Below are 18,464 nucleotides of genomic sequence, written 5' to 3' on the forward strand. Positions count from 1 at the left end.
TAAAACATATATTTAAATGGAAACTGAGATTCTTTTGAGGTCTGATTTCAAATCCTGGGTTGTCTGAAAAAAAACCCCATGAAATCTCACAGAAATGTGTAATAACTAAGGCAATTCACTATGACTGAATATAGACGATTACATAAAGTGAAAAGAAAACATTTTTTTTTTTTCTCTCTGTCTTTCACTTATAATAAACTTAGGTATTTCATATATATTAATAGAAAACAGACTTCTCGGGTAGCTGAGGGATTGCATAGTTGGCAGTGGCCTTTTAGGGTGCTAGGTAAATTTATTCTTAAATGTTTTTCTATGCTTTTATTTTAACAGATATTATTATAAAAGAGAAATCCTAGAGCGTGTGGATGGTCGGAGATTAGTATATAAATTTGGAAAGAATGCCCGTGGCTGGAGAGAAAATGAGAATTAAGTATGTCAAGCAATAACATTTAAAACACCTGGATGTAGATATTCAAAGACTATTTCTGATATTTATGTACCAAACTGGGGTGAAAAAACAATTCTGCTTCTCTTGGGAAGAAGGAACATTATCTTCGTTGATGTTAAAATTATTTTATTTGAAGTATGTCCTGTATGGGGAGAAAATGTACACAGTTTTCTGTGATATAAGATAACATTATAGAATTATGATTATTTTTCCCTTCTCATGAAGTTTTTCTCTTTTTTTTTTTTTTTTTTTAATCGTACAGGCATAATGTGATTTATGAGTCATACAAAGAAAGGGAAGGAGTGAGATACTAGGGCATTTAGGGAGTATGGTAACCCAGTTTGGAAGGCAACCATAAGTAGAGGAAACAGTAAAGCGCCTCTGAGCCAAGTTGTCTCCTTCCATAGTCAGTTGGTTATAGCTTTCATCGGCCAATATCACTTGTTCCTTCCCTCCTCTGATTTCTGAGTGTCTTAACACTTTTCTAGTTTTCAGTTGCCTTTGTTGAGTCAGACAGCGATCCCAATGATTTACCTTATCCCAGCCACAGAGAACAGTGACTGTCAGCATCTATTTGGAGAACCTACCTCCAGTACTGTGGCCTTCTCTTGTGTGCAGAAGTTTAGGACCTGAACTTACCCAGTACTGAGTATCCTCCCTTAATCTCCAAAGGGCATTCAGCTCATCCCAGGAAAAGTGCTATTTTGTGTGTAACTAACATCACATTGAGGTTAACTGCAGAAATAGTCAATCTCAGGGACCAAAAGCTATTGAAGGAAGATTATTGCTTTCTAACTGGGAAAACTTACTGAAAGGCACCATTTTCCTGGTAGTAATATTAATATTTCTCCCACACTCTCATATTCCTAATTAAAGCATTCAGAATCGTGCCATATGAAGCAGTGAGGAGGTGGGCAAGCAGAACATATGTTATCCCACGGCATGAGGTAACAGTCTCCCCACTTCCTTCCAGTTCTATGGTCCTCATGGCAGGTCAAGTCTCACTTGGACTGATACTTTCCAAAAATCTTGGAGACCTTCCAAAACCCTTTACTGAATGTAAAATATTTGTTCCCTTTGCTTTTCTCAAGTCTGACTCTATACTGTATTTGTATTTGTTATGCTTGGGATTATTAGTTGGAGAAAAAAATCACCAATATAAAGACACTGAGATTTTGGGGACATTTAGATCCGGGTCGGCATTTTGAGGTCATGTCTAGCAGCGCTGTGCAGAGACTGAACATTCATTGGCAGCATTTTCTTTCTGCAAATCACAAATGCTTCCTGCTGGCATCAAGCTCATGTAGAACACGGGGAAATAAAAACTAGAGGAGGCACCACTTCACCAGGTCATTGAGTACCTGAGATGTAGGAGTTGAGAAACAGGATTTACTTGATGATGTTAGCAGAGATGAAAACAAGAGATGGATTCCAACTCACTTTTTCAATTTGGAAAACAATAGCGGAGGGTGAGGAGTCCAGGACAAAAAAAGAAAGAGGAAGAAAAGAAAATTAAAAATCCTAAATCTTTGCAATATCCATTTCTTCAGGCATTCCCTGGATTTGAATCCATACGCCTTGAAATGCAGTGCAGCTGGAGATTATAGGATATTCCTGGTTTTGTTTGATTTAAAAAGAAATAGAGATGAAACTAAAAGACAAGGGAATTATCAGTATAAAGTGTATCAAAAGTGCTGAGCAACAATTTGTAGGCAGACATGACAGCCTAACTTGTTTATCTACACATTCAGGGTATGTCAAACAATAACACCGCCTCCTACACTGTGTATGTCAGAGCTGTCGCCATCAGTTACTCGTACATGACAATTTTTACTTTTCATAACCTGGGTGGAGAGAGGTTCATCTTATTTACAAATCAAATAATAAGCCTCTGTACTTCAAAGCATTTTTTTCTCTCAGTCTATTTATCTCTTTTTTTTGATTGATTGTGCTAGCTTTTGCTTCCTTTTGCGCAACTCAATCATTTCCTTTTTTTAGCTTGATTAGCTACATTCCTCTTCCTTTACTATCATTTTGTAGTTCATATAACAAGAACCAAGCCACTAGATGGGGAGAGCACCTTCATTTTGCTCCAAATACCATCCCTTTCCCCTACTCTATTATTACTTGCAGCTACTTGTTCCATGTTCTTCACCCTCCCCTGTCCCCCCAACCCATACATTAAGTGAAAATCTGCAATCAGTGGTACAGTCATAAATCTGCAACAATCTGTTGTCCCTTATCTCAGGTTAACATACATCTTACAGCAGCAGATTGTAACACCTTCATAACCCTGCTTTCTACCAGATCTCTCACCAAACTTCTTGGGACATGAAATAAACTTAAGATATACACATATCACCACTTGATTACAGAGCAGCAGATAAACCTACTTTTAAGGGGTTTGAAAGATAAAATTTTTTAGAAGCATACCTTATAAATCTAGAGAGTGATTTACACTAGGGTGTAGTATAAATGCTGTCTTCCACTGTCACATCTTTCAGCACGTGGAAATTGTGAAAGTTTCTGCAAGTTTTCTCTGTAGAACTTTTCAGATCAGGTACTTGTCATTCAGCATTACAATAGCACAAAGTCGAAATACAAGACAGCCAACATTTACTCCATTTTACAAACATATTAACCTTTGCCTAAGACAAACATGAAGGACTGCTTAAAATTGCAGTTCTTGCCAAGGACAGAGGTAACCAACCAACAGAAGTCTTTTCACAAAACCTAAGCAAATGGAGAAAATGAAAAGATGAACGTTCACATAAATTACTATTTAAACAAAAATCATTTCTGATTGTTCTTTTATTTTCTATTTCAGAGGCTGTGCAGTCATATTTTTAGATGTATCTATTAAGTTAGGAGCTGCTGAACTGGTAGCACTATGTGTATAAATTTTTACTGTACCATAGTTTTTCATATGTATAAAGCTCTACACAGGAAAGTATATTGTATTTATATAGTTACATGCAAATCACAGTGTCAAAGGTGTTGGCGTGAACACTCTCAAATTATATTTTCTGCAAAAAATAAGAGCAACTTGCTCTAAAAACTTCCTAAGACTGTGTGTAGGCTGGTGAACTACACAGACATTAAAATGTTTAGTTACATTTTTATCTTTCTTTCTTTAGCACTTTGCATAATTCCTGCTTGCTTCTCACAGCATCATCTTCAATGTGTACATGTGGAAATAAATCCGTGTTAGATATTTCACTATTGTTACTGTAAATCTCAGCTTGGAGACTATGTATCACAAAATGGTTCTAAAGACAGTTTCTATTTTTGTGGATATGATATTAATTTGAATAAAACACTCATGAAAGGAATTCTTTGATAGATGTTTATCTTAATTTCTTTATGTCTGGAGATTTGAAGTGACTAATTTGAATTATTTCAATACCACACAACATTTCAATATTGGCAAAAGGACTGATGCAATTACCACAAAATCCAATAGCTTTAATTTACTAGTAGATGGGCTGAGTAGCCCATCTATTGTGAAGATACCAGATTTCCAAACCTGTTTTATGTCTCACAGGTCTCTCTGGAATACTTAATTAGTTTGACACAGCTAGATTGCCTTTCCTTTTAAGCTGCTGAACTTTACGAAACTCTTACTTCAGCACTGATTTAACTTCAAGGTATTTTGAAGTGTGCGCAAGTGTGTGCCAGGGCTAGGCTGATAAAGAATGCCATTACTCACATTCAGCTCTGAATTTCCTTTACTGAATCAAATAAGTTAAAATTGTGAAATCCTGTCCTTCATGTTATTTTTCCATCGAAGTGCTGGCTACAAAAACACTCAATGAACAAAGAGAACATGTCTCCTGATTTGTTCTGCAGCTTGATATAAAAAAAGTGAAAACTCGTATAATTAAGAGAAAGTCAAATGCTTGTATGGCATTTATACTCTGTGGGAAAATGTGGCTGTATCAGTATGGCGCAAGTTTGTAGTACATGGACCTTGTAGCCCCTGTCACTGCTGCACTGGGCATCCTGAACTGGCTGGCAGCACGGGGGCCCACAATGGTGCCATGTGGTATGCCTGCTGTGGTAACCTGTGCTTGTTACTCCAGTGCGTCCGGAGTCGGGCTTGAATTACAGACTGGGAGCTTCACTGCAATGGGACAAACCACAATGTCATGCTCTGTAATATACAAATATGGTTATTTTTAAGCAAACAAGTAATTCCACTACATTTCAAACTATGTATATGGGTACATAAGGATGGTGGCTCTAAAAGTGTTCAGTCAACATTGAATCAGCCTGTGTTCAAACCCAGAATTTCAAGGGCCTCAAAATTATGTCCACCTAAGTAGGAGACTATGTTTGAATTTTAATGACAGGTATAAGGTTGTATGTGTGTTTGCATGCAAAACCAATCTCAATACAGAGAATAAAGAGGGAAATGGTTGATTTGTAATGCTGTATGTAGGTATTGCAAAATAAGTGAGCAAATGATAGCTTCTTCTTCCTAAGATTTTTGGTTCCTTATTCAGCATTTATACTGTCCCTGGGAGCAAAGTGCTTTGTGTGAGAGGTTGAGGATAAATTTATTCTAAACATGTCATGTCACAAAAAAGAAAAGGACAAATAAAATTATTTTTATGATTGCAAATATTTGTTTTTCTACAATTGTGGTTCTAATGCGTCTGCCCCAGTTCCTTACTATGTAGTATTATTTTTTTTGAGGTTATAACTGTTAACTTGAATAGCCAGTCTGATTTAAAAACGCTGATTATTTGTTATGGAGTGCCAAACAGATTTCCAGCATACCAGGAAAATAAACAACACAAAATCAGGAAATAATTTTTTTGCTATTTCTTTTTAAATTTGAAGAAAAGATTACTTAGTAACCTTCCTTTTATGATTTTGTTTGTGCCTTTTACATTAGAGTCACTATACCAGCAGTGAATCTGATTTAATGAATGGATTCACCCTTTTAAAAATACTTTTTTTTCTATATCCTGTTGAGCAGATGAAGACAGAGAAATTTTAATTACTGACAGCACTTATTGAATATCATCTCTGTAAAGTAGGCATATAGGTTTGGGACATAAGCATGACGACATACCCTAGATCGGATGTTCCCACAGGAACTGGTTTGACTAAGTCTCTTAAAGAAACAGTTACATTAATAAATTCTGAATCAAGTCTGTTAAGTGAACCATTCAGCAACAATAACATAAACTCAAATCTGATAAGAAGTGCCAAAAGCAGATAGACTATCAAAGGAAGCTCCAAGAGGAGTGCTGATGCCACTTCCATATTTCTCCAGTAACTCATCTGTTTTTAGAAGTTACAAAGGTAAACATAGAATTGTAAGCAACTTTAGTCAGGAAGCTCGAGACTGTATGAAAATGCCATGCTTACTACACCGGCATCAGTAGCTCAGCATTCTACTGCCCCTCACTGGAATGTTTGTTCCAGTTTGCGGGGTTTTGGGGGGAGAACCGTATTGATGAAAATTTTGGGGTAAAATCAACTGCACCTGGCAGTTGGAATTATATTTTGGTTTAAGTGTTATCATTCACAGTAGATCTGACAAGTAGTGATATTTTTTTATTAAAATTAAACTAATTAGGATCTCCTCTGTGATTTTTACATCCTAAAGGATCTTTGCTGCTTCCTTGCTTATCTTCCTTTCAACCACAGGACCTCCATCACATTTTACTGTTTTCTCCGATGCATGCCCTTAATATCTTTTTGATAGAGTATTTGATCAAAAGCATTCCCTCAAACGTCAGATAAAAAGTAGGAAAATCTGGATGCAACCTACAAAAAACACAGCACTGCAATTTTTTTTTGCCTTTTAAACTTTTTAGGAGGAATGGGAAGATGGGCTGTTTCAGAGTTGTAGTTTCTGTTCTTGGAGCAGGCCTGCAAGGTCCACTTAAGAACAACACAAAACATGTTCTTGCACTATGCCTTTGTAAACAAGACTGCTGCATATGCAATACATTTTGGCTCTGGGGAAGTAGGAATGCTTCATAAACTGGTATTACACATTTTATACATGTCGTGCACTTGATTCTTCATTTGTATATGAGACTGAAGTTCTATGCCACTCTAGATCTTGAAATAGAGTCTTCTTCCAGTGATTTTGTTCAAGTAATTTATTAAATTGATCAGATCACAAAATGAGATTAGCATGTGAATTACAAATATCACTTATTGTGAAAAACACGTTATTTCCATTGGCAGACTCTTCTTGCCTTGTCCGAGATTTTTATGTAAGTATATGACATATGCTAGGATTTCCTCATTTCAGGCTGAGGGTATTCAATAAGGAGTGAATGTTTTTTTGAGCAATGACTTCAGTATCAGTGACATATCTTGTGAATTTTGCAGAGGAGCCTCTCCCTCTCTCCTCTAGAGTGGTGAAGAGATAATCATAGTACGAAGGTTCTTTGAAAACGTCCTTTTTGGAACTGAGGGTACTTAGGTGATGAACACAACACCTTATTTGTGTTGCTTTTTAAAGCCCCTTTCTGAATCTTGAAAAAATCAGGTGATGATGTGACCTGCAGGATTGTGTGGCAAGGAGGATATTGTGCTTCACAGCTCTCTAGGGAAGACTGCAGGACAGTTCCATAGCAACCTATGGGTGAGGAGAGGTGCTGCATTTATCCAGGTTATCCTCTGTAGACTGTAGGATTCACTGTACAGAAGTTTACTGCCAATGTACACCCTCATCTCCCAGGCTGCAGGTCTTGCATTTCTCAGATGTATCATGCAGATATTGGGTGAAGATTTTTAATATTTTTTGAGAAACACCCCAAATGCTATGACTGCAAGTGCTGCAGAAAGGTCAGGATATTGATGGTATCGATAGTACTGTTGAAGCTCCTGGAGTTGACACTGCCATGAGAATACTGACACATGGTCCTCTGCTGGAGATCATGAAGTACTCTGGGAGAGTGGACTGTACCTTGTCTTTTAAGTCTTGCCAGTTTTGCCCAATATTTCTCAGCTCCTACCACCAATGTTTTTTCCAATTCCAATTTCCCAAGTTATGTTGCTGGCTGTACCCATGCAAACCCTGGAAGAGAATTTAAAGAGTTTGTCTGTCAGTCCCTTGGTCTTCTGAGTCAGCTTTCATGGGCTAAGATCAAACTAGCCCTAGCTCAACGTGGTTGTGGGCTGTGAATTGGCAAAGTCAGGGAAATTCAGAAGTGCAAACCAAGTAACTGCAGTTTGGAGAGTATGGAGGCTTACATCACAGGTCTGATATTGTCCCACTTCCTGTGGACTATGATACCTCTCCTTGACACAGTCATTCCACCAAGCCTATGCCTGAGCACTGACAGGAGGAGAAACAACATTTGCCACTGAAGACTCACAGATTGTTATGCTAAGATGCCTGTACTTTCAAAAAAAAGTTAAATAGGCAAAAAAGAAAGGGAGGCAGAACACCTTGAACTTCATCCTTCTTATGGTAGATACAATCATAATGTCTCAGGTAACTAGCTTTGCCTGAGATGATGATTACTCATTTTAGGAGTATCTATGAGTTGTGATGTGAAGCAAACTGCAGGTCACCTTGCATCTTTCTAGAATTCCCTCTCTATTCATATCTCTTTCTAAATTATACCTCCTCTCCTGGGTAAGGCTTGCCAGAGCTTATCAAATTTAATTACTGCTATTTCATATCGATGTTCTCATGTGAAACCAGAATACAAATAAGACAAAACTACCTCCATACCCCCAAATAATTACAAATGCCGATGATTCACCAGTTATTCATGCCAAAACAATATTTTTCAGTATTTTATAGTTTATTGGTTAAACATTTCAGTATGTTGAAGCTGAAACCATTGGTATACCAGGAGATAGCTAATGGATAAGGGCACTCTGCAAGGGGATGCATGAAATATTCAGCAGCTGTCACACAATCACATATGGCTTATGGACGCTCTTTGGGTGTAAGGACATAGTAGAAGTTATATTTGCTTTCAAGGACTTTTAGAATTAGATCATAAAGCTAATTCAATCTATTACCTTGCTGCTACTGGAAGAGGGACATGCTTTGCCCTTGCACCTCCCCGGGCTTATCCCTGATGTAGTTTGGCTCCTGCCCACTGCTGTGACCCCTGCCCTGCCATGCTGGTCCCCACAGCTCAGAGGCTGCCTTATGACTCTGCAAGGTTTGTAGAGTTCTGATTGAGCTGGCATGGGTGAGGGAGCAAAACACCTCACTGTGCCAGCCCCTGTTGTACCAGCTACTGCCAGCAGCTGCAGAAAACTGGCAGCAAGTCAGAGGGAGCAATTATTTAACTGTGATATAAAAACAGACCTCAGGGTTGGCAGTGCTGAAAATGTGAGGGGCTGGAGGACTGCAATAAATTTTGAGGCTGGCAATTGCTCCTTGGCTCCCTAAAACCTGGGCTCACTGCTTCCATGAAGAAAAGTAATTCACACACTTGGCTATATGCTTGTACTGGTGAGGAGCAGCCTGATGCTATCAAATTTAAGGCAGCAGAACATAAAGACTCGTTGTCAATGTCCCAGAATCTGAGCAAGCACCATCTCATACCAAGTATGTCCTATTGCCATGAAGTTTGGTCTCTGTGGTCAATTGTAATGAGACCTGACCTTTACCTTTTTTTCCATCAGATGTAATTTTTCAATGTATGTGCAATGAAAGCTTCATAGTGGAATTTAAATCCCTCTTCTCTGTTCTGTAGAAAGAATTTACTATACTATGCGTGAATAACCCGTTTGTTTGTACTCAAGTTAAGAACAAAGATAGCTAAAAAGCTTTAATGTTATCTTTAATAAATTTTTTCACAAGATAGTAACACCATGCAGTTACACCCAAAGGCCATCAGCATCTTTTCAAGAAATAGCCATGCTACAATGGCCAGCAATATTGGGAGAAATATTACAAACTGGTATTTTAGTGGGACATCAAGTTTACAAGTTACAGAGGACCTTTGGGCAGAGAACCTTTAAGCAGATCTCAAGGGAAGGTCCTAGCAGTTGTATATGGTTTGATAAATATAACACCACCATTCGTTAAATTTTGTATGTTAATGAAATAATTTTGTATTTTTCTTTTGCCACGATGTTTCTCTGGCCTTAAGAATGCTTTTGTATGAGCACAGGTCTCCAGGAACCAGTGAGACTAGAGTGTGAAACTAGGGGATTGCCCCCTCCCCTGTCCCATCCCTTAGCACAAAATATGGGAACCCAGGGAAATTTTTCTTCTGAAGGTCCGGTTGTGTATCTGCAGGTGCTTGTGCTACAAAGTTGCACTGTGATCTCTATGCTGCAGTGCATGATCAGAATTAGAAACCATTGTAACTGTAATGACTGAAATTGTGATGTGATGCATCTAGTCCTTTTGAACTCTGGATGCAGCATTTGCGCATTAATACCCTAGAACAATTACTTCACATCTTCTAAGGGAAGTGGTTAAGTACCTTATCACCAATAGGGCCCGCTTTTCAGAGGTAGTGAGCAATCACCTACCCTATGAAAAAACAAGATGGAAAATAAACTGCAGATAGCGATCTGTTACTGGCAGAGGGATAGGATAGGTGTGACCTATACTGTTTTTTTGCATCTCTAAATTTCATGATTTTGCTGTATTTGCTACCCTGATATGCTAGATAAAATAAAATAAATAAAACCCCCACGACTGTGATCTACCCACAAGACTCCACTCCTCAGTCAGTTCCCACACCTTCAATTCCTAGCCCATTCAAAGAGCTCATCTACAAAAAATCCCAGAGAAACCACAAGTGGAGCAGATCACCACAACACTGCAAAGGCTTAGTTACAGACACTTGATTTTTTGGAGCTAGGTTATTCCCTGGGCTTACACTTCTCACCAAAGAAGTGAAGCGGGATAAAGACTCTCCCACCTAAAGCTGAACAGTGACTACATGTTTGGGTTCAGGTGTGATGCCCGGGTCAGGCATGTTCTTCACATGCCTTATCAAATGCAAGGGTGCAGGGGTCAGACGGAGTCATAGTGATGCTTCTCTGTCTCAGGCAGTGGAAAAGGGGAGATGGGAACTGCTCTGTGAAGAGTAAAAGATGCTACTGGCTTCCAGGAAAAGTCAGGAAAGAATATGTGACTTTCACTGAGTAAATTTGAGGGTGTTTTCTGAAGCAAGATAGCTCTAAGTATCCTTCGAATCTTGCCCTACATATGGAGCTCAGGGCATTAAGGTCTAAGGTCTAAATGTTTGGTTAGCAGAAAATGGACCTCTTTATAGGGGAGGCTGAGGTACTGCAGTAATAGTGTCTTTCCTCCTATGCCTGCCATGTTCTAGTGAAAAAGCAGGTACATGAATTGAGAGTGCCTTGCAATGGAAAGGGACAACACTGAGAAAGTTAAAGTTCTGATATTTTAAGATGTCATTGAGTGTGTTTTCTACCTTCTAAATGCAAAAAAGTATAAATATGAAAACATACCCTTGTGATCAGACACGAGTGGTTTCTTAAAAAAAAAGCCAATTATCTTAACTATGAGGTCAAAACTTGTTAATCGCTCTGTCATAAGTACTCTCATTTTCTCATCAGCAATGTCTGATTTTATTCTCCAGCCATTGTCTTAAGATAATGGAGCTGGAGGCTTTATGCTTTTTTTATTTTCCTTTAATGTAATTGTAAATGTGTCTCTTCTAAATAGATCCTGGTTTTGATAAAGAGGGTAATGTGTTCATACCTGTATGGAGTTCTATGTAGTTACTTATTAAGAGTCTTGTTATGTGTGCGGAAAAATAAAATGTGTCTGTATTGGGTTTGATCACTTGGGGGGATCCTGCAGTGGATAGTATTAGACGTTTTAGATGGAGATTCTTGTATTTATCACTATGCCATGTTGTATTCCAGACTCAACTCTTTCTCGATGCCTCAAAAAACTGCAGCTGGAGCACTGCATAAAGAAAGCTGACTTAGAACAAATATATATGTGCAAGATGTGAGCGATCTAACTGTGACATCTAGTCTCATTAAATTATTTCTGGAGTCAGATATGCTTGAAAAGATTTTTTCTACGATGCCTTGAAAATAAAATAGAATAATGCTTTTCTGTTTTATTATACAACTTTACTTTCTGAACTAATATGGAGAAAGCAATAGTTTGCCAAGGGGAATCAGCATAATAGATGAGACATCTAAAGTGGTGGTCTCTGGAATTGTTTGTTCATAAACACTTTACTTTATGCCTGTCAGGTTTTCTTTCACCATGTAGAAATTGTAGCCCAGGTATTGATTAGCAAAGGTATATAACACAGCTTTTAAATATTGATATACATCGCATGGTATGGAAGAGCAAAATCATTGCTAGTAAGTTTTCTTTGATGTGTTACCCAGGGAAAAACAGAAAAGAAATGCTAATCTTCTTAAATTAATCACAACATCTTTTCTTTTCTTTCTTTTTTTTTTTTTTGAAGGCATGTTACAAATAAGTAAAAGCAGCCAAGACTCACAACTTCTGAAATTTAAAGGTTTTTTTAATTCTCTTGAAATTTAAAAAAAATCAAATTACAGTGTGAAAAAATTTAATTTTTCAGTTTGAAATAGATTCATAGATTTCTTTTTTTTTTTTTTTCCTTTTTTCACTGTCCATCTGACTAGTGATAGCATTTTGAACTTTTGAAACATTCCCACTGGAAACTTCATTGTACTTCTGATCAAAGGATTTCATTGTACTTCTGATCAAAGAAATGAGATTTCAGACTGGAAAGATGAAAGACTGTGAGTTAGAAGATTCACATGAGCTGGTCTTCTCAAAATCCATTCAAAACTGCTTAGGAAAGGGCTGATGCAGTCTTTGAGTTATTAACAATGATGTTCAAAAAAGAAAAGCAGAGATCTGGTAAGCAGAACAATATAAATACAGAAATTATACTTTAAAAGGGGTTGGTGAGGATAAGCTGACCGTGGAAAATACAGGTCAGGAAGAGTAAATTCGTCTCCTTCAAAACTATTGTTACAAATAATCAATATATTTGCAAAACACCTATAGAAATCACAATGGATTTCCAAGCACCGTTTCAACCAGTTTTATTCTGTGATAGTATGACATGCTGACATTTCTGTAGGAATACAATGTTCTGGGTTCAACATGCTAGGCTTTCAACAGGATACTTTCATAAATAAGGTATGCAAAACGGTCTTGAATAAATTGCTCTAAACTGTGACTAGCTGCAAAATTGTACTCCAAGAGTGGTTATTAGAGATTCACTGTCAAACTAAGTTGGATTCAAGATGGCTCCACTGTGATCTGTCATGGGCCAACTACTATTCAATGTTTCAAATAATGACTTTACTCATGAAAAGAGAGAGTCAATTTACTGAGTTTGTAGGTCATGCCAGCTGGGAGATGCAGAAAGCCCTTTGAAGAGAGGGATGAAAATTCCAAGCAATGATGACACACTACAGATGTGATCTGAAATAAGTAAAAACTCACTGCACACAGACAAAAGCAAGATCAATGGGTCAATATGTTGCATATGGAAAAACTATTTTTTTTCCAAATATTTTGGCCAAGCCTCATGTATTGACAGTTCATAAAGTCTTTTGCTAGGATTTCACTGTTGTATTCAATCACTTGTTTCTCTGGTCTGCAAGAAATCACAGGTGTTTCTGGGGCGGAACAGTAGCATTATGGACATCTAAGTCAAATTAGAATATGTGTAAAATTCAAACTGGCCATAGTGGACAAGGGAAAGAAGAGACCAGAATGACCTACTCTGAGTTCTGTTTGAGTCTCACCTATCTAACCTGTTAGGTAAATGTTTATTGTGTACTTTTTCACTGCAGGTGAATGTCCAAGTTTAAAAGCAATTAGGAGAGGTTGTTGATGTTATTAGATTGTAGGGAGAGTTAACCTACATTGGTCTATACTTCTAGACTGGCAGCATCATGTGCTGCCATTTACCTACTGTCCATTTACCTACAAAAAATATAAGGCAAAAACTTTCCTGTATACACGTAACATTCATAACCCATCCTGGTGTAGGACACCTTTCAATACTGTCCTCATATATCGGTGTCAGAAACAGATATACTATTATCCTATTTTTACATGCCACTTATACACAGAAAATACAGTCAAGATGTATTTGGTAGTTTTGAAATGCTTATGTATCTGTGTAGACCTGAACTGAAACAACTTACTCAAGGTAACATAAGCAGAGAGGTTCTGAATGCAAATATATCTGCCAGATACAGGCTGCTGCCTTGCACTGTTCTTTCATTTAGCTGTCATGAAGCAGTAAACTGCCTAGTAGATGCACCCTTATTTCATAGTGAAATGCTTTTGATTTTTCTGGCAGTCCTAAAAAAAAAGATTTTATTATTTCTGTGTGTTTGATTTAAGAAAATGGTCTTAAGAAAATTTTACAGTCTGCAAAATGAACTGTGGTAAATGAATAGTGCAATAATTTAGCAAAATAATAATAATTTTTAAAAAATACAAAACCTGGAAAATGCAAAGTAACACAGATGGTTCTTGTTTGACAGAAAAGCCCATCTATCCTACTAATCAGCCTGCCAAGTTGTTCTCTTTAATAGAAAATTAAAAATTTTAGTCGATCTCATTCTTCTTGTTGACTAGTGGGAGACAAAGGAGTCTTAGTGGGAGGTAGATCTGTGGAATAACGTTTCAAAAGAAACAGGTTAAGTTAAAGGTTTTTATGCTATTTTTTCCTTTCACATACCATGTGTAGATCCTCTCTCTTGCAATGCACTTTCACTCTCTGGTTTCATTCTTCAGTTTCAGTCTTTAACTGAGTTCTCAATAAGCAGCTGAAGAGAAAAGGAGCTGAGAAAACATCCGCATTGCTGAATATTCATATCACTGTCAGTGAAGCAACAACAAAAACAAAACAACAAAAAAAGGAGACTTAACGATCCAGAACACAACTGATCACAATAAAGAAATTATGTTATTATCAGTCTTCCTACTTGTTATTTGGGAAGGTAGTTACAAAAGACCGGATGCAGCCCGCTAAGACTAATCGTTTGAGGATTGTCTGTAGTCAATGAAAGCTTTGTGTTTGTATTTGAGTTTGGGACAGTCAGGATATGTGATGTCTGCGTTGGGAGAGTCAGCAGACAAGCTCATCACAAAGTGGTACACTCTGCACAGCACTCCAGGAAGAGTTAAAAACCCGTGCAAAACATATGCTGGTTCTGGTGTCAGACCAGGTCAGCTAGCAGCAACTATAGACAAAGTGCTAATGACTAATTAACATAGTGCTACTAAGTTATTCCTGCTTAGGACAAACCTCTCACTGTCTTGATGTTTGGAGAATTTCAGCACAAAAATCAAATGTGAGAGGATGACCCAAAAGTTAACAAATCAGAAACATCTTACTGAACTTGCCAGACCACAGCAAAAAGGATTTGGGCTATCTAGAATGACTTGGCACATGGTGCTGTTACATTAAGGCACATGAAAAGATGCGGGATTTGTATGTCAGGAAGTAACAACTGAGCCTCGTGCTGGTATCTTCTAAGGATAACTTGTTCTCTTCCTGATTTATAACAGGAACTGAGATATGCCTGATCAGACTAAGCAAAAGATGTAGAGATTAAACTGCACCATTACTATGCAGTAATGAGATGTCTGGAGATGACCTCTTACATGCAACAGGTTCATTTCCATGCTTAAATTATTTACTTCTGTATTAAGTTCCCTTGAATCAGCATTTCATCCAGGGAAATTCAATGTATGTGGAAGAACCGTTTGGTATCTTGACTATAAGCTGTGCTATGCATGCGGATTTAAATATACAAGGCTGCAGAGTTAGATATTGCTAATAAATGAAATAGAGCAGAAAAACTGTTTGCATGCACTTACTCTTGCCAAAAATGTTATAGAATTCTTGAAAGGTAAATGAAGACTACTCAAAAGATTTAAGAAAGCAGAGCAATTACCAAACACAATTGCTTCCAGCACTGCCTTTTCACTTCAAGAGTAAACTGTTGATTTCAGCAAACCAGGAAAGGAGGCAGAATTATCTGCTTATAATCATGATCCTTTGAGCTTTAGGACTCTGCTTCTTATTATCAGACATTCTTGGGAAAAAAGTTATAGCTTGTGAATATCTCTGTTTTCCTACACTCAAAACCAGAAGCAGTCATGATATTTTGTCAGGAAACTTTCTACTTCTACAAACTGCTAAGGTGAAATTTTGCATTTGATTTCTCTGTAGATTTCGATATCATTTTAAAATCAGCTTCCGTCTCACCCCTCCTCAACTGCAGGAGACAGAATGAGGGCTGGAGAGATGGTGCTGGAGACAGTTGTCCCATTAGGCACCATCTTTGTGCATCAGGGATGATGGGCACTGCATTGGCACCACCTAGCAAGAAGTTTTAGTTATTCCTAATGTGGGCTGTGAACTGAAGTTGACTCCGCATCCTAATTACTCACTGCGTAGCTATCCAAATAACCAAATTTTTCTGTTTGTAATAAAAATACACTTTGATCTTGATTCTCTAGAAAGAGTTTTTGACTGCAGCAGTGGCAGTGTCCTTCGGCCTTATGCCACTCTCACAAGCAGCCCAGTTGCACTTGCTACCCAGAAAGGTTATGCTGCAGTCTTGCTGATAGGGAAAGCAGGTGCAGAATTGTATCAGAGATTTGCCACAGAGGTCCATGGAAGGAGCATCTTTCCTCCATCCCAGTTCCAGAACTTTCCTAAAAGCACCTTGCAGCCCACCAAAAACTATAAATAATACTCTGCAAGAGTGGCCATTTGCAGCACGCCCAGCATCCTGGAGGAGGAGAAGACCAGAGTCCAGGTGGTGTCCTTGCACTTGAACTTTGTTCTCTCTCTCTCTCCCTTTCCTGCCTTTTCCCTCTTTCTTTATTTTACCTTAACACAGATTTAGCAAGCCAATGCCAATCTTCCTAAGAATGCCTGTACAAATAAATTCCATTTTGGACAAGTCATTTGGCATTGTTTTGCCTTCATTTAGCCTGGTGGCTACTGAAACTATAAATTTTACAGGGAGACCCAGGGTCTTACCCTGGCAACCCCTGGATTGCATCATAACACTGTAGTACAGAAACTGGGATCTTTTCCTGGTTAGAGTTTCCAGTTGCTTTTACAGGGAACTCACTTGAAATCTAAGACATCATGTAACTTTTCAGCACAGATTTCAGTTGAAATGTCATTGAAATGAACATGACAGAAAAAACAGTAAAGAGGCTTTGCAAGTTGATTATGGGAGAAATCTCCACAAACAACTAGTTATTTGCATTCATATGAAGTGTTTCAGATTAATATTTATTTAATTATGAACTGATAACAGATTTACTCTGCTATTGTTACAATGACGTTACAGAGGCACATGGAGAATCAGTCATCACAACTGACTGAGAAAAGTTAAACCTTTCCCAGGAACTGACAAGGGGCACACAAAAATGCCAGGCAGTGTGCTTTGATAGTTGAACTTAAAGCAAACAACCTGAAGTAAGCCCAACAAATCTCAGCGCCTCACAGCCGTCATCACATCGCCCATTGAACCTTGTCTGGCAGAAAACAACTTATTTTACCAAAGGCAGATCTGCACATTTGCACAGGGAATGGCAGGGGCTGTCTCCATCTGTGCAGGCAGAGCCAGAGTGAGGACATTCCTGTGGCTTGTTTCAGCTAATCCGATACGTTTTTGTTCATTGTGTGGAAGAATAGAGTCTAAAGAAAAATGCTGCCAGTTGGGTGAAATTTATGAGGTAGTTCAAAATAGCAGTGGAAGAATTTTCCAAATAAATGCAGGTGATAGAGCATTGGAGAGGTTTTCACAAGAAAATGCCAGCAAACTACTATTTTTTAAATGGTGAGAGGAAAGATTTAGCAAAGTGACTGAGGGTCACTCAGTAACTGCCTTGGAATAACACATATATCTCTCATTTGCTGCAGAGTTCCTGTAGGGCACACAAACTTGTTCGCTTCACCTAGTTCTTGTTCAGCAATGCAATGGTTGCTTTTGTATCAGGTGGCCAAAAACAGCTGAAGATTTTTCCTGAAGTGACTTTGTTTACATGTTGAACTCACACATTCCCTTGGTGGTGACGGGGAACAGCTGATGGCTTTGCCTTCTTGGTCCCTTATGTTGAGAACTTGTGTTCCTTCCATGTAAGCAGCAAAATGTTTGGCTGTTGTATTGCTGACTGGTGACGTAATGCAATAGTTACCTTGAAATGTGGGTGCTAAACCAAGCACCTGGGTGCTAAACATTTGACCCCTAATAACCATCCCCTCTAGTTTCTGTATATAAAACGGTTATTTTCTTTATATCTGCCATTTTCTTGTTTTCATATTACACATAGTGGTGCTGGAGCAAATTTAATGGGGAGATGCCAAAGTTGCAAAAGGAGTCAATTTATCTGATTGTATTTGTTTTCCCTCACTGATTTTTAAAAAATAATTATATATGATTTGCAATATTTGCTGTATCTTGGCAATATGTATAGCAGCAACAGATTAGATTCAACCTCAGATGAAGCCATCATTCTCAGCTAACATGTGTGGGAGAGGCACAGAGACAACATTTTCAGCCCATTTATTAAATTACATAATGGCTTTTAAAACATTTTCTACTTACTATTTAACTCACTCTTAAGTCATGATGATTTAATGTAAATCCAAGCCATAACATAGATCACATTATATATATAATTGATATATAACATATATTAGTTATAAATCAGGCCAAACTTTGGTCTTCATGCATTTCTTCATTAAAGAAATAGCAAAATGTCCATTACCTGCCCTTTAAAATGAAACTTGAGAAAATAATCCAATTTGGTTATTGCACAGAAAAAGCACACCACATCAGGGAGACAAGGTCTTCACCGGTAACAAATGCAATGGATTTGAAACTCTTCCTTTTAAAAATATTTGCACTCATCTTTTGTGTTATCTGTCTGGAGTGGTGATTGAAAAACATCGTGGGGGCAATCGCTCTGGCACTATAACTTCCAAATTCTTCAAAGTCAGGAGCACTGCAATGCTCCTTTTGCATTATTTCCATGTGT

The 18,464-nt window shown here is 37.9% G+C and overlaps 1 protein-coding gene across 2 annotated transcripts in view; it reads left to right on the plus strand.

Moving 5' to 3' along the window:
* EHF (ETS homologous factor) overlaps positions 1-5,040 on the plus strand; it is a 39,048-nt gene extending 34,008 nt beyond the window's left edge. Inside the window, exon 8 of one of the 2 annotated variants that reach the window (XM_054068899.1) lies at positions 331-5,040. In XM_054068899.1, coding sequence (XP_053924874.1) covers positions 331-430 — 100 coding nt within the window. In that variant the 3' untranslated portion in view covers positions 431-5,040. The remainder of the gene's footprint in view (positions 1-330) is intronic. The other variant, XM_009571885.2, reaches the window with a different exon arrangement.
* Positions 5,041-18,464: the final 13,424 nt, after the last annotated feature.

The sequence above is a fragment of the Cuculus canorus genome, chromosome 5, assembly GCF_017976375.1.
Source record: "Cuculus canorus isolate bCucCan1 chromosome 5, bCucCan1.pri, whole genome shotgun sequence".
Lineage (NCBI taxonomy): Eukaryota > Metazoa > Chordata > Aves > Cuculiformes > Cuculidae > Cuculus > Cuculus canorus.